Source organism: Oncorhynchus gorbuscha, linkage group LG06 (genome assembly GCF_021184085.1).
Source record: "Oncorhynchus gorbuscha isolate QuinsamMale2020 ecotype Even-year linkage group LG06, OgorEven_v1.0, whole genome shotgun sequence".
In the NCBI taxonomy this organism is placed as follows: domain Eukaryota; kingdom Metazoa; phylum Chordata; class Actinopteri; order Salmoniformes; family Salmonidae; genus Oncorhynchus; species Oncorhynchus gorbuscha.
In genome coordinates, this window is record NC_060178.1 from 64,088,215 (window position 1) to 64,105,924 (window position 17,710).

At 49.4% G+C, this 17,710-nt stretch overlaps 1 protein-coding gene across 4 annotated transcripts in view; it reads left to right on the plus strand.

Moving 5' to 3' along the window:
- The window catches only part of LOC124038230 (latent-transforming growth factor beta-binding protein 1-like), a 137,879-nt gene that overhangs the window by 73,056 nt on the left and 47,113 nt on the right, over positions 1 to 17,710 (plus strand). For 3 of the 4 annotated variants that reach the window (XM_046353825.1, XM_046353828.1, XM_046353826.1), the window contains exons 9-11: positions 1,399 to 1,482; positions 8,660 to 8,782; positions 11,842 to 12,009. In XM_046353825.1, coding sequence (XP_046209781.1) covers positions 1,399 to 1,482; positions 8,660 to 8,782; positions 11,842 to 12,009 — 375 coding nt within the window. The remainder of the gene's footprint in view (positions 1 to 1,398; positions 1,483 to 8,659; positions 8,783 to 11,841; positions 12,010 to 17,710) is intronic. The other variant, XM_046353827.1, reaches the window with a different exon arrangement.

The following is a 17,710-nucleotide window of genomic DNA, read 5'->3' on the forward strand; positions in this document are numbered from 1 at the left end:
CTTTTAGGTATTTGGGTGCCACCCTGTCACGGGGCCTGAAAAGCCCTCCACCAGTACTTCCGGTTGCCAGAGTAGATCTAGATTCCCCCTTATTACTGTAAGCAGACATTGAGTTAACTCTCCATCTGCAATCACCCATCAGCATTGAAATGGTTTGATTTATTCTGAGCCAGCGGTACCATGGGCAATGCGGTTTAATGGTTCCTCTTTGAGGACTCTGACTGTGCCCTCGGGCTCTCTTCCTCCCTCATCCCCTGTCAACCCATTGGAGCTCAACCAGAGTCTTGATTAACAGATGTCAGCTCCCTTCGTTGAGTTTTTACAATGAAAGCAATTAATGTCAACCTTTGGAAATGAAACAGTAAGGCTACGTGGTGTTTGGCATTTGGAAGAGGAGGTAGGAGGGTGTTTTTGCACAGTGTTCTGTCCTTGAGGCTTGTGTGGCCAGGGATAAGAAAGTTGAATGCATGAGAGGAAGTGTTTGTTCATGGGTTTGATCAGTTGCCGTGCATGTGCACGTGAGAGTGCACGTGAGAGTGCACGTGGGAGAAGGGGTGTTTTACCCATATCTTCCCTTTCATTTTGTTTTCATATAATGGATGCTTGTGCCGTCGTTCAACTCAAATCCATGTGGGAGCAGAAATGTTTTTATGTTGCCGTGATTCTCATTTTCCCTAGAGGTCAGCTTGAGATCCCTATTCTTGTCCTTTAACAGCTCTCAGACAATGCTCGTGAGCTGAGAGGCCTGCGTCAGGAGGACAACACCATGCATTCGTGGTTTCAGATCAAAGTGGGATTAAAGCAACCTGTCATCAAACAAAACCAAGTGTGGTGGTTTTTATTCTTGGCAGGTTTCCTGACGCCACCTCTAGTCTGGAGTCATGATAAACTATGTAACTGTTCTAGGTGACGCTTCCAGTGCGATAAACTGAATGGTGTGTGTGTGTGTGTGTGTGTGTGTGTGTGTGTGTGTGTGTGTGTGTGTGTGTGTGTGTGTGTGTGTGTGTGTGTGTGTGTGTGTGTGTGTGTGTGTGTGTGTGTGTGTGTGTGTGTGTGTGTGTGTCAGATGAAACGCTGGTTCTTACTCAAGGTGTTTGTTTGATGGATCGTGTTTGTGTTGAACAGGTCAGAGTAGAGACTGTCAGTAGCCTTCCTCCTTCCTAAACAATTCTGGATGAGTCCTCAAATGCGGTCTACTCACAAGTCAGACGGAATCCCCAAAGTATCAGTAGAAAATGCATAATGCATTTGAAAAAACCTTGACATGTCCTCAAACGTGTTCATGTGCGAGAATGAAGCGTATATACCCGACCTACATTTGCTCTGAGTCATATACGCCTCAGAGATGGAATGATGGGCGTCAAAACAAAGAACTCTCTCTCTCTCTCTCCTCTCCAGCTATTCCTCTGACAGCTGGAGGATCCAGACAGGCGATGGACTGCCCCCAGGGATACAAGCGCATCAACAACTCCCACTGCCAAGGTAAGAGCTGCGGCCCACCTCTAGTTCAACCTCTCTGCGTCCATCCGCTGGCATGGTTTTGCTTGTGTTTTCCCACACAGAGAGCGTTTCTTAGCGTGGAGGAGGGCTTTGCCAAGAGAAATGATTTGTCACCAGCCACATAAAACCCTGCTAGAGAGCAGGGCTGCAAACCAGAAACGGGAATGAATAGGCTTCCTTTTGACAATGATATCATTCTCTCGCTTTGTGTTGGTGTCCTGTGCGCTCTTCTCTGCTCTACTCCTTCCTTGGGCGGTGTGGGCCTGTCTACCTGTACACAGCACCCTCTGCTGGTCCCTCACCTTCCGGTCCTCCACAGACGCACTCACTCAGCCAACTCTGAGGCGAGAGAGAATGTATTCTTAATTTACAACCCGAGTGTGCCAGCTGCCATTTGTTGTCTCCCAGAGCTGCCTGGAATCCATCAAGGATGAAAGTTTTTTGTATTATTTTCTTTCTCCTCCTGACCTGCTCCACTCCCTCGTCAGTGATCAATCCTGCTTTAACAGGACCCCAAACACCATAACAGCCATGCAGGAGAGAGAGGAAAAAGGAGGCAGGTGCCATATTTGATAGATTTCCCTAATCTGTATTGAATTTGAATATGATAGCAAGTGATGACTACAATACATCAGGGCTGGCAGGCCTGACCACTTTCAGGGGAGTCACTCTAACTCAAGCCTGCTCGGCGCCAGCGACTTTTGAACCCACTGTGGCCCAATTCAAATCAAATCACATTTTATTGGTCACATATTTAGCAGATGTTATTGCGGGTGTAGCGAAATGCTTGTCACCAAGGATCCAATTCGGGAAAGTTGTATTTCTGGTTGGAATGCTGGTGAGTTGCTGGCACTCTGATAGCTAAATGTTATTTCCGGCTGTATGCACTGGCTAATAATGTAAGAAATAACACACACGCACACAAAAGAACAAAAGAAATACTGAAAAGTTGCTGCTAGAAGCAGAGCTGCCTTGCACGTCGGCACCATCTTAAAAGATTCACTCAGCACTCCATTCAAGGGGAGAGAGAGAGAGAGAGAGAGAGAGAGAGAGAGAGAGAGAGAGAGAGAGAGAGAGAGAGAGAGAGAGAGAGAGAGAGAGAGAGAGAGAGAGAGAGAGAGAGAGAGAGAGAGAGAGAGAGAGAGAGAGAGAGAGAGAGAGAGAGAGAGAGAGAGAGAGAGAGAGAGAGAGAGAGAGAGAGAGAGAGAGAGAGAGAGAGAGAGAGAGCCTCAGTGCCAGCCTCAGTGTCTGGGTGGGGGCCCATATGGGCCACAGGCCTCTGCTTCAGAGACTTCACTGACTGCTCACTTTTTCAGAAGTCATTTATAACCCGTAACGCTCTCATCATCTCACCTGCAAACCCAGACCTCTGCTCCTCTCCATGGTAGTTGGCTGTTTGAACGGTCCGATCTTACAGAGAGGGGTTTTGTACAGCACTTTGAGATATCAAAATACATTTGATTTGATTTGATTCTGAACTCGTGATGGCTTCTCCTTCAAATCGAGCTTGTGGCATTTGTTCGACAATAGCAACTGCCCAACACTTAGTACACTACATTATTCCACATCATTGAGGAATGATATATTAGAACAGTGGACGGTACATTGAAGATATCAGGGGACATCATTTGGCATCACTCCCTGCTCTCTTCAAAGGAATCCCATTCGTTGGCAGCACTGGTACTGTCGTGCATGGCACAACCAATAGAGGGCATCTGCCAGGGTTACACTGGTTCGCCATGAAGCAGAGCGCCAGCACGCCAAAGCGTTTGCCAGGCGCAAAGGGCTCTGAAAGGGGAGCTGAGGCCTGCTTGCTGCCTAGTCGGAGAGCTGCCAGGCTGAGGAGAACAGAGCGCCGGCCCAGGGCCCAGGAGCCCAGACTTGGCTATTCCTGTGGAGGTGCTGTGACTCACCCTGTAATCCACCACATCCTGTTCCCGTTATTATTCACCCTTTTTTTTTACAGGGCCGATTTGGATTTCATTTCCAATTTGTTTTCCTTGGAGCGAGGTACGTGTGTTTACTAATCGCCAGACATGGTGTGACTGTGTCCAATATAAGATGTGGAGGGAAAAAGAGACAAGGTAGAGGATTGCTTGGCTGGTTTAAAGATGTGTGGAGTCGGTTTGGTCCCGGGTCTGATCCAGGTTCTGATTAAATTCCCGAGTGAGCCATTTGAGTTCTGAAGCGGTGAGGTTAGGGGCAAAGTGTGGTGTTAGGCATGGTTAAATTCAGCATGATTTCACTTGGACAAGCCAATCTCCCTCCCACATACTCTAGTTTAGCACTTCTCAGGCACTGCTGAATGTTGTGGGGGCTAATGCGCAGGTGCGTCCCAGACAGATTATGTGAGCAGAGATGGAGTGGAGCGAGGAGTGTAGCGTTCACTTCACGAGCTCAGGGCATGCCTGGCGGAGCATGCGTCTGTAGTCTACTTGTGTGCGGCTGTAAACCCCTTGCTTTAGCGACTCTCATGGAGTTCGCTAAATATTTTCAGAAAGAAACTGATAAAACACACAGGTGCTAAATCAATCTGACTTACAAAGAGGAGGACCAAGAGCAAGAGTGGGAGTGCGGTGATGTAGCGTCCACAGCTAAATAATCATTGTGGAATCTGAAAAGACACGTATCCCAAAAGCGTGATGGTTGTACTTACTACCTGCACATGTTAAAAGAAAGGAACGAGGCGGGTTGATAACTAAGTGTGTCATTGTAGCAAAGTATTTATAAACTCAAAATCAGATCTCTTAAACGTTTCGTTCATTTTTGTTCTATTATCTATACAATAGGCCATCATTGATTTTGGCCCAATAGGCCTGGCATATTCCCACGTCCGAGGAGCTTTCCCTTTTGATTGGGTTATTGTGCCTAAAAAACCTTTAGGCCTACCTATAGAGAGAAAAACTAACTTTGCATCTCTGCCCAGCCTGGCAAGAGTGGCCAAAAGGGTGTTTATCATCCCAGTAGCTCTGCAAATTCATTCTAAAAATGAATTCAAATGCACTAATAAGACAGTTTTCGTTTAATTTGTATTTCATTCTAAGTAAGTCACAGCCTATATGTGCAATTTATAAACTATAATGATTTAATACAACGAAATGTTGTGTTGCACTCACAAATGCTTACCAATGTATTTCTTTGTAGGCTATAGCCTTGAAATAATTGAAATAATATAACCTAAATAATTTGTTCTTTCTTAGGCTCCCTGTCTGTCTCCTGACCTATTTAGAGTGTTTATATACTGTGTAATATGACATGTAGCCCTTTTGAAATTATGTTCGCTTCTTACAGTCACCTTTTCATGAATTATTTCAAATACTTTCATTCAAATCCAAATGGTTTGGTTTCAATACTTCAAATCCAAATGGTTTGGTTTCAATACTTCAAATCCAAATGGTTTGGTTTCAATACTTCAAATCCAAATGGTTTGGTTTCAATACTTCAAATCCAAATGGTTTGGTTTCAATACTTCAAATCCAAATGGTTTGGTTTCAATACTTCAAATCCAAATGGTTTGGTTTCAATACTTCAAATCCAAATGGTTTGGTTTCAATACTTCAAAACCAAATGGTAGGTCCAGGTAGTCACAAGAATAGATGTGTGTTGGTTAAACGGTGATTTTAATTAATGGAGCGAATTTGGAGTGGCATTATTCGTCCGTGAGCACGGAGCGGTTGGAAAGGACATGGAGCGTCAGAGCGGTATGCAACTTGTTTCACTCTGCTCACATGCCCTGGTTCCAGCCCAGGCAGCGGATTTGAGTACAAAGTGATTAAGGTGATGAGGGAGCAGTGATTTATTCAACTTTATTTAACCAGGAGAACCCATTGAGACCAGGGTCTCATTTCCAATGGTAGCTGTGCTCCTATGCTTCTCCTCAACCTAGCATGACACATTTCTCCGTGTGTCATCAGAGGCAATTGGCTGCTCTCTGTGGGGCCCCACGGGGCCAGAAATAGTCAATTCATCTCTCCTCCACTCGGCTCACCGCTGGGCCGTTTTATTGCCTTGTGGGTAATTATTCTGTCAGTGCGGTGATTGACAGCGCAGGTGGGCGCGGCTCAGAGGAGCGGTGCAGGTGTTGAAACTGCGAAAACACCAGTGGAGACGTGTTTGATTACACACCGCGTCCCGTAAGATGATAATTGCCATTCATTGATATTCCCGACAAGAGGGTGTCATAGAAAAGAATGTTAACACAAACATCTTTCTCCTCTTGAGATCTGCCCGAGAAGAAAAAAAGGGGATTTTGATCATCTATCCTGTAGGGCAGGAAGGAACACCCTCATTCACCCACCCCAGGGGAAACGTCACTGGGAAGTGACGTCTCTGACCTTGATTAGTGGTTCTTTGACAGTTTGACAGAGCCTCCTGTGCTATGGACCTGGGCGTGATGTAGCCGCTGAACTATTCATGACTTACATGGAAGGATATCAACATGCTGCCGGCTGGTGTTAGAGTGCCACACGGTGATGTGATGCTGCTCTTGTCATGACACGATCCACTTAGTGTCAGGCGTCTCGCACCCTCTCTGTGTACATGATGCTCCTGTACTGCTTCTGCTTTTCACTTTGCAAACAGAAAGTGAAAATATTTGTCCTGTGGGGCAGAATTAGGGGGGAAACAAAGCTCTCTTTTCGATACATAACTCAGACACATGCTTCGTATTTAGCCCTCTCAATAACAAACTGCACTTGTAAACTGGATGCCAGAAGAAATGAGCCTGGTATATGTAAACCGCTAAGAGGCAGCTGAGTTGGAAGGGGATACAAAGTCTCCCTGTCTCCTGTTAGGAGGAAGAATACGGGGGAGAGCATTCTGTTGACCTTCTTCCAGCCGGACATATTATGTCTACCCTGCTGTTGCTTCCTGAACAAGCAGGGTTTCTCAAACCCGGTCCCCGGGACCCAAAGGCTGCATGTTCTGTTTTTTTTTGCCCTAACCCTACACATCTGATTCAAATGATCAAAGCTTGAGGATTAGTTGATTATTTGAATCAGCTGTGTAGTGCTAGGGCAAAAACTAAAACGTGCACATCTTGAGGTCCCGAGGACCGAGTTTGAGAAACCCTTCTCTAGTGACTGGCTGACACAGCACAGCTGCAATGAGCCAATGAACCCCTGAGGACATAAAGCATAAAGCTGTTAATCCCACAGCCAGCCTCATAACCCAGACCTTGAACTAAGGAAATGAACCTGCTCTTCTGTGAGGTTACTACATAACCAGTGTTTATGCCTAAGACCTGAAACTGTCTCTTCAACTCCACATTAATTACCTAAAACTACAGGGCTGCCTTGGACCAGAACAGTTATGTAGTGGCTACACCAGGGTTATGCGGCTACACCAGAGTTATGCGGCTACAGCAGGGTTATGCGGCTACACCAGGGTTATGTGGCTACACCAGGGTTATGTGGCTACACCAGGGTTATGTGGCTACACCAGGGTTATGTGGCTACACCAGGGTTATGTGGCTACACCAGGGTTATGTGGCTACACCAGGGTTAATAGGCTACACCAGGGTTATGTGGCTACACCAGGGTTAATAGGCTACACCAGGGTTAATAGGCTACACCAGGGTTATGTGGCTACACCAGGGTTATGTGGCTACACCAGGGTTATGTGGCTACACCGGGGTTAATAGGCTACAGCAGGGTTAATAGGCTACACCAGGGTTATGTGGCTACACCAGGGTTATGTGGCTACACCAAGGTTAATAGGCTACACCAGGGTTAATAGGCTACACCAGGGTCATGTGGCTACACCAGGGTTATATGGCTACACCAGGGTTAATAGGCTACACCAGGGTTAATAGGCTACACCAGGGTTATGTGGCTACACCAGGGTTATGTGGCTACACCAGGGTTATGTGGCTACACCAGGGTTAATGGGCTACACCAGGGGCTACACCAGGGTTATTCTGTGGCTACACCAGGGTTATGTGGCTACACCAGGGTAATGGGCTACACCAGGGTTAATAGGCTACAGCAGGGTTAATGGCTACAGGGTTAATGGGCTACACCAAGGTTGGGCTACACCATGTGGCTACACCAGGTTAATAGGCTACACCAGGGTTAATAGGCTACACCAGGGTTAATAGGCTACACCAGGGTTAATAGGCTACAGCAGGGTTAATAGGCTACACCAGGGTTATGTGGCTACACCAGGGTTAATAGGCTACACCAGGGTTAATAGGCTACACCAGGGTTAATAGGCTACACCAGGGTTAATAGGCTACACCAGGGTTAATAGGCTACACCAGGGTTATGTGGCTACACCAGGGTTATGTGGCTACACCAGGGTTAATAGGCTACAGCAGGGTTAATAGGCTACACCAGGGTTATGTGGCTACACCAAGGTTAATAGGCTACACCAGGGTTAATAGGCTACACCAGGGTTAATAGGCTACACCAGGGTTAATAGGCTACACCAGGGTTAATAGGCTACACCAGGGTTATGTGGCTACACCAAGGTTAATAGGCTACACCAGGGTTAATAGGCTACACCAGGGTTAATAGGCTACACCAGGGTTAATAGGCTACACCAGGGTTAATGGGCTACACCAAGGTTAATAGGCTACACCAGGGTTAATGGGCTACACCAGGGTTAATGGGCTACACCAAGGTTAATAGGCTACACCAGGGTTAAAGGGCTACAACAGGGTTATGCGGCTACACCAGGGTTAATAGGCTACACCAGGGTTATGCGGCTACACCAGGGTTATGCGGCTACACCAGGGTTATGCGGCTACACTCAGGGTTAATGTGGGGCTACACCAGGGTTATGGGGCTACACCAGGGTTAATGGGCTACACCAGGGTTAATAGGCTACACCAGGGTTAATAGGCTACACCAGGGTTATGTGGCTACACCAGGGTTATAGGCTACACCAGGGTTATGCGGCTACACCAGGGTTATGCGGCTACACCAGGGTTATGCGGCTACACCAGGGTTATGCGGCTACACCAGGGTTATGCGGCTACACCAGGGTTATTAGGCTACACCAGGGTTATGCGGCTAAACCAGGGTTATGAGGCTGTGTTTTGCACACAACTCCATTCTATGCACATTCAGTTCATGTTCCTTTCTGTACTGTGTAATAAACACTAATATGTATATCAACAGTGCATTACTTTGTTCCTCTCCTTGTTGTTCTGTTGCAGATCTTAATGAATGCCAGCTGCAGGGCGTGTGTCCCAACGGAGACTGTCTGAACACCATGGGTAGCTACAGGTGCAGCTGTAAGGCCGGCTTCATCCCTGACCCCACCCTCTCCACCTGTATCCGTAAGTCCTCTCTCTCTCTCTCTCTCTCTCTCTCTGTCTCTCTCTGTCTCTCTCTCTGTCTCTCTCTGTCTCTCTCTCTCTGTCTCTCTCTGTCTCTCTCTGTCTCTCTCTGTCTCTCTCACTCTCCCTCCCCTTTCTCTCTCTCTGTCTCTCTCTCTCTCTCTCTCCCTCTCCCTCTCCCTCTCCCTCCCTCTTTCTCTCTCTCTGTCTCTCTCCCTCTCCCTCCCTCTCTCTCTCTCAGTGCCATTTTTGGGTGTGACATACATTTCCCATACATTTCTTTGAATTTGTATTAATTCAGCCCATACAGTCTGGGTTGCAGTCTAAGAATGTTGTGAATGCTGCAAATCGTACTGCAAAGGCTGCGTTTTGATGAAATGCATACGAATGTGGGAACAGACGAAAATGCATGGATGAAAAGCATGGTGTTTATCAAATTAATCAGATTCCCCCTAGAGCATGGAACACAAGGCACAGCATTTGAAAACACAGCAGATCTCATTTCTCTCTACTGAAAGAGGGAGGGACGGAAGGAGGGATGGAGGGAGGGATTAAAATCCTATTGACCTGATTCTATGTTCTCTGGGTTTTTGGTCGGAGAACAATTGAACAGTGATGGCCTTTAATCACTGTTCCAATGTAATCTGTGTTTCCCTGTCGGCTTGTTGTCTCTCCCAGTCCGACCACTGTGTGTGTGTGTGGGTGTGTGTGTGTTTGTATGTGTGTTTCTGTGTGTGTGTGTGTGTGTGTTGTCATTCTTGTTTTTTCTTCTATTCCTGGTTCCCCTCTATTTATCTCATTGCTAATGAAACCTGAGTGGCCATTCATCAACATCACTGGCTACGGCAAGGAGCCTTGCTACCGTTTTGTTCTTACATGGAAAAAGGAGGCGTTTGAAATTCATCAGTGACATCAGCCATTGTGTCTGCCCCCTCCCCTGCATATGTTGCCTGTCATTGAACCCCCCAATGTCAGGTCTAGACCTCTCCCCCCGTTGTGTGTGTTGAGTTACTGAGTTTCTCTGGCTCTCTACTGACCTGAAAAGCAGAGTGGAGTTTGGAGAGAAACATATTGGTGTCGATGAAGGACCAGGATATAGCCTGACCCTCCCCTGTACTGCGCCTTTGCGTGTTGATTGGCTTATAGTGTGCATGACAGTAACCAACCAAAACTGGCGTACCCATTGTGAGCGCCACTAATAATGCTCTAATGCACCACGGAGTGACACTTGACATTTACATCCTGTGTCCAACTAAACGTACAACAAAAACAAACCAATGCATTCCATGCGTAGCACTTAAAAAATCTCTGACTAATTTGTATTTGGGGATTTTGACACGTCATCAAACATTCCACTGGTGCAAGACTGTCATTTTAGACAAATTCTTGACCAAAAGGTTCAAAATAATGACTGCTTGAAGTTCACAAACCACACGTGATCAAGCTCCAAAATAGGGTAACATGATGGGACACAAATACAGCAACTGACTTGGAATGGAGGGAGGGCCATCCAGGGCAATCTAACAGAACCCCAGAAATCTCACCTCTCTCTATCCCTCTATCTCCACTACCCTCTACTGGGCTACCTCCCAACATCTGACAACGAGAGAGATTCTAACGTTGGGTCATTCACTGGCCTATTCACGGGACTGCTCTAGTTTAGCCTTTAGCAACTGAACCCAATAGCCAAGCCATAGCCCTTTTAGCTGGACCGTTACTGAGACTCGAAAAGACTCAAGTGTGTTAAACACGGTGGTGCTGCCATACCAGGGAGTTGGTAGTCACTGGTATTAATTGGTGGCAACTTTACTGTGGGTGGTAAGAAGGAGGGAGGAGAGGGGTGGTTGGAGTTTGGGGAAGTGAGTGGAGACTAGAGCAAAAATGATTGCTGTCTGTCATGCACGATTTCCACCGTGTGTCCGAGCTGGGAAGTGTGAGACTCAGAGGCGCCGTCACAATTTGTTTGTAGAGGGTTTGGGGGGACAGTGGTTCGGCGGTTTGAGCCCGCCTTTCCAACAGTAACACACACTCACACACGCGCTCACACACACACACGCGCTCACACACACACACGCTCACACACACACGCTCAGCTTTGTCAACATAATGACTGGAAACCTGAGAACTCTTTCCGCCTGTTTTGACGAATATCAATGCACCACACAAACTGCCCGAAGGGGAAAATGTTAGAGGAATTAAAACTTTGGAACAAGCCTTTGTGACCTTTTGTACAGGAATTGGTAAAGAAAAGGCTATTGCCTTTCACTGTTGTTGGAATGATGTCTTGTAAACTCGTCCATTAACTCATTAATGCCTGCTGTTGGTCTGAACAGTACAACACAGTCACATTTGGGGTTTTGGAGACTGTTGTGCGAGAGAAATAAAGGAATGTCTTGGTCCATTTGTGTTGGCACTGATTCGCCGTTGATAGGACGGCTTACCAATTGAAAAATGAAGAAATGCTGAAAGAACATCATATGGCTCTAGCTCTACTTGGAGGTCAAAGCCTTAGAGTCTTTTGTTCCGTTGGTGCCATGCCACAGTTTCCACTCCTGTTCCCCCACTTCAGGATTTGAGCTGCTTCAACCCCTCATGACAGGCACCATTCAGAAACACTCAACCAACCCTACTGCATGCTGTTATTTGAGTCAGCCTTTGACTTTGCTAACTAGTGCATGAAGCCATGGCATGAAGCGCTCAATGTGTGTACACCCAAAGAGCTTTCGATGTCGTATGTGTCGCGTGTGTTTTGTGTTTGAGCCTTTAGTTGAGTCAACACTTTCTTCATAGCTCAAAAATCCTGCGTCGAAGATATGAAAGGTCTCAGCGGTCGCAGCTAACTACGCCGAGATCTTTCACATTTTTCTTGGTATTTTTGATGTCGTTGTTATAAATGTGTGACTACTGGACTCTGTGTTGGGCGGGGGGATTCCGGTGAAGGGGGACTTCTTTACTTCTCTTCTCTTTATTTCTCTTCTCTCCCCCATGTATGTGTCCCCCCCACTGTGGCGCACCTCCCCTCGCCCCTCTCCCTCCACCCCTCCGCCGCACCTCTTCAGCTGACACCCCTGCCGTCCACGAGGAGAAAGGGGCTTGTTTCCGATTGGTCAGTTCGGGGAAGCAGTGTTTGCACCCGGTGCCTGCTCAGCTGAGCAAACAGCTGTGCTGCTGCAGTGTGGGCAAGGCCTGGGGCCCGCGCTGCGACAAGTGCCCCCTGCCAGGAACAGGTAAGGTCCCCAACGCCGGCACCTCTGAGCTCCAGACAGACTACACCTCTACCCATCCATCTATTCCACCAATCTCACACTGAGAGATGGAAATATGGGACCGATGGCATTCGTTCATCCGACCTCCCTCTCTCTCTCTGTGCATGTGGTTAACTGCTTTGCCAAATATATGCTTTTAGATGCAGCTAAATCCCCACCATCATCACACTCCCACTGTCTTCCCTTTACTCCTCCACCACCACCTCACTCCCACTGTCGTCTCCCCTTACTCCTCCACCACCACCTCACTCCCACTGTCGTCTCCCCTTACTCCACCACCACACTCCCACTGTCTCCCCTTACTCCACCACCACCACACTCCCACTGTCTCCCCTTACTCCACCACCACCACACTCCCACTGTCTCCCCTTACTCCACCACCACCACCACACTCCCACTGTCTCCCCTTACTCCACCACCACACTCCCACTGTCTCCCCTTACTCCTCCACCACCACCTCACTCCCACTGTCTCCCCTTACTCCTCCACCACCACCTCACTCCCACTGTCTCCCCTTACTCCACCACCACCACCACACTCCCACTGTCTCCCCTTACTCCACCACCACCACCACCACACTCCCACTGTCTCCCCTTACTCCACCACCACCACCACCACCACACTCCCACTGTCTCCCCTTACTCCACCACCACACTCCCACTGTCTCCCCTTACTCCACCACCACCACCACACTCCGACTGTCTCCCCTTACTCCACCACCACCACCACCACACTCCCACTGTCTTCCCTTACTCCTCCACCACCACCTCACTCCCACTGTCTCCCCTTACTCTTCCACCACAACCTCACTCCCACTGTCTCCCCTTACTCCTCCACCACCACCTCACTCCCACTGTCTCCCCTTACTCCACCACCACCACCACACTCCCACTGTCTCCCCTTACTCCACCACCACACCACCACCACCACCACACTCCCACTGTCTCCCCTTACTCCACCACCACCACCACCACACTCCCACTGTCTCCCCTTACTCCACCACCACACTCCCACTGTCTCCCCTTACTCCACCACCACCACCACCACCACCACCTCCGACTGTCTCCCCTTACTCCACCACCACCACCACCACACTCCCACTGTCTTCCCTTACTCCTCCACCACCACCTCACTCCCACTGTCTCCCCTTACTCTTCCACCACAACCTCACTCCCACTGTCTCCCCTTACTCCTCCACCACCACCTCACTCCCACTGTCTCCCCTTACTCCACCACCACCACCACACTCCCACTGTCTCCCCTTACTCCACCACCACCACCACACTCCCACTGTCTCCCCTTACTCCACCACCACCACCACACTCCGACTGTCTCCCCTTACTCCACCACCACCACCACCACACTCCCACTGTCTTCCCTTACTCCACCACCACCACCACCACCACACTCCCACTGTCTCCCCTTACTCCACCACAACCACCACACTCCCACTGTCTCCCCTTACTCCACCACCACCACCACCACACTCCCACTGTCTCCCCTTACTCCACCACCACCATCACCACATTCCCACTGTCTTCCCTTACTCCTCCACCACCACCACCACACTCCCACTGTCTTCCCTTTACTCCTCCACCACCACCTCACTCCCACTGTCGTCTCCCCTTACTCCTCCACCACCACCTCCCACTGTCTCCCTTACTCCACTCCACCACCACCTCACTCCCACTGTCTCCCCTTCGTCTCCCACTGTCCCTTACTCCTCCACCACCACACTCCCACTGTCTCCCCTTACTCCACCACCACCACACTCCCACTGTCTCCCCACTCCACCACCACCACACTCCCACTGTCTCCCCTTACTCCACCACCACCACCACACTCCCACTGTCTCCCCTTACTCCACCACCCACACTCCCACTGTCTCCCCTTACTCCCCTCCACCACCACCTCACTGTCCCACTGTCTCCCACCCCTTACTCCTCCACCACCACCTCACTCCCACTGTCTCCCCTTACTCCACCACCACCACCACACTCCCACTGTCTCCCCTTACTCCACCACCACCACCACCACCACCACACTCCCACTGTCTCCCCTTACTCCACCACCACCACCACCACCACACTCCCACTGTCTCCCCTTACTCCACCACCACACTCCCACTGTCTCCCCTTACTCCACCACCACCACCACACTCCGACTGTCTCCCCTTACTCCACCACCACCACCACCACACTCCCACTGTCTTCCCTTACTCCTCCACCACCACCTCACTCCCACTGTCTCCCCTTACTCTTCCACCACAACCTCACTCCCACTGTCTCCCCTTACTCCTCCACCACCACCTCACTCCCACTGTCTCCCCTTACTCCACCACCACCACCACACTCCCACTGTCTCCACCACCCTTACTCCACCACCACCACCACCACCACCACACTCCCACTGTCTCCCCTTACTCCACCACCACCACCACCACACTCCCACTGTCTCCCCTTACTCCACCACCACACTCCCACTGTCTCCCCTTACTCCACCACCACCACCACCACTCCCGACTGTCTCCCCTTACTCCACCACCACCACCACCACACTCCCACTGTCTTCCCTTACTCCTCCACCACCACCTCACTCCCACTGTCTCCCTTACTCTTCCACCACAACCTCACTCCCACTGTCTCCCCTTACTCCCCCTCCACCACCACCTCACTCCCACTGTCTCCCCTTACTCCACCACCACCACCACCACTCCCACTGTCTCCCCTTACTCCACCACCACCACCACACTCCCACTGTCTCCCCCCCTTACTCCACCACCACCACCACCACTCCCACTGTCTCCCCTTACTCCACCACCACCACCACCACACTCCCACTGTCTTCTTACTCCACCCACCACCACCACACTCCACCACCACCACCACCACCACACTCCCACTGTCTCCCCTTACTCCACCACAACCACCACACTCCCACTGTCTCCCCTTACTCCACCACCACCACCACCACACTCCCACTGTCTCCCCTTACTCCACCACCACCATCACCACATTCCCACTGTCTTCCCTTACTCCTCCACCACCACCACCACACTCCCACTGTCTCCCCTTACTCCACCACCACACTCCCACTGTCTCCCCTTACTCCACCACCACACTCCCACTGTCTCCCCTTACTCCACCACACTCCCACTCTCTCCCCTTACTCCACCACCACACTCCCACAGTCTCCCCTTACTCCACCACTACCACCACCACCACCACACTCCCACTGTCTTCCCTTACTCCACCACCACCACACTCCCACTGTCTCCCCTTACTCCACCACCATCACACTCCCACTGTCTCCCCTTACTCCACCACCACACTCCCACTGTCTCCCCTTACTCCACCACCACCACACTCCCACTGTCTTCCCTTACTCCACCACCACACTCCCACTGTCTCCCCTTACTCCACCACCACTACACTCCCACTGTCTCCCCTTACTCCACCACCACCACCACCACACTCCCACTGTCTCCCCTTACTCCACCACCACCACCACCACACTCCCACTGTCTCCCCTTACTCCACCACCACCACCACCACACTCCCACTGTCTCCCCTTACTCCACCACCACACTCCCACTGTCTCCCCTTACTCCACCACCACACTCCCACTGTCTCCCCTTACTCCACCACCACACTCCCACTGTCTCCCCTTACTCCACCACCACCACCACACTCCCACTGTCTCCCCTTACTCCACCACCACACTCCCACTGTCTCCCCTTACTCCACCACCACACTCCCACTGTCTCCCCTTACTCCACCACCACCACCACACTCCCACTGTCTCCCCTTACTCCACCACCACCACACTCCCACTGTCTCCCCTTACTCCACCACCACCACCACACTCCCACTGTCTCCCCTTACTCCACCACCACCACCACACTCCCACTGTCTCCCCTTACTCCACCACCACCACACTCCCACTGTCTCCCCTTACTCCACCACCACCACCACACTCTCACTGTCTCCCCTTACTCCACCACCACCACACTCCCACTGTCTCCCATTACTCCACCACCACCACACTCCCACTGTCTCCCCTTACCCACTGTCTCCCCTTACTCCACCACCACCACCACACTCCCACTGTCTCCCCCTCCACCACCACCACACTCCACTGTCTCCCACTCCACCACCTCCCACTGTCTCCCCTTACTCCACCACCACACTCCCACTGTCTCCCCTTACTCCACCACCATCACCACACTCCCACTGTCTCCCTTTACTCCACCACGGCTCCCCCTCTGTCAGTGCAACCTGTAAGGGTATTATGGTCAGTGTTCGCCTTGGTGATACAATAGTAGACGCCTGCAGATCATGTGGACCACAGCCACACTAAATAGATAGAATCTGTTCGCTGAGTCCTCACACTTCCACTCAAAAGGTTCTGTCATATTTCATTTATGACGTTGAGCCAAACATTCCATTAGACCTGGGAGTTTATCTGGGAAAAAGTCTAACCCTTTTCTTCGTCTGTGCCTGTATTGTCTGTCTGGGCTCCAAGAGACATTACTAAATGACCTCGTTTGGCCTAATTAACAACACCAGTCAAATTAATCTGGGTTGCCAGATTCCTTTGGTTGCAAGATCCTCCAGGTTTGCAGTTTGGTACAGCAGGTTGTTATAGAGAGTGTGGGTGGTAGAGTTAGAGGATGATATCTTGGAACGGGCCCATTTTTTCCCAAGTGAGAACATCTCTGTGGGTAAAATTAAGAGCTGTTATAAATTCTTTGGGCCTACAATTAGTCACTAACATTTGATGATATTCCTCAGATGACACTCATAGGACTTCATGTTACACAATACATGTATGTTTTGTTTGATAAAGTTCATATTTATATTTTTAAAAATCTGAGTTTACATTGGCACGATGTGTTCACTAGTTCCAAAAACATCCAGTGATTTTGCCTAGCCACATCGATTCAACAGAAATACTCATCATAAATGTAGATGATAATACAAGTTAGAAACATGGAATTATACATATACCTCTCCTTAATTGCAACCGCTGTGTCAGATTTTTAAAAAACACTTTACGGAAAAAGCAAACCATGCAATAATCTGAAACGGCGCTCAGAAAAATAATCAAATTAGCCACCATGTTGGAGTCAACAGAAACCAGAAATTACATTAAACATATTCCCTTACCTTTGATGATCTTCATCAGAATGCACTCCCAGGTATCGCAGTTCCACAATAAATGCTTGATTTGTTCGATAATGTCCATTATCTATAGCAAAATTAGCTAGCCTTAAGTACACATATCCAAACGCTCGTGCATTACTTCGGACTAAAACTTCAAAAAGTTATATTACAGGTCGAAGAAACATTTCAAACTAAGTATAGAATCAATCATTAGGATGTTTTTATCATAAATCTTCAGAATCTTCAGAGAATTCCTTTGTGTCTAGGGGAGCAACGGAACGCAAGTCGATATCACGTGGAATGCGCATGACCAGGAAATGGCTCTCTGCCAGTACCTGATTGATTCAGCTCTTATTCAGTCCCACAACACAGTTGAAGCCTCATTCAAGTTTCTAAAGACGGTTGACATCTAGTGGAAGCCCTCATTCATATCCCAATGTGAATTCAATAGGGCCTGAGTTGAAAATCGACCAATCTCAGGTTTTTCTCATTTGAGT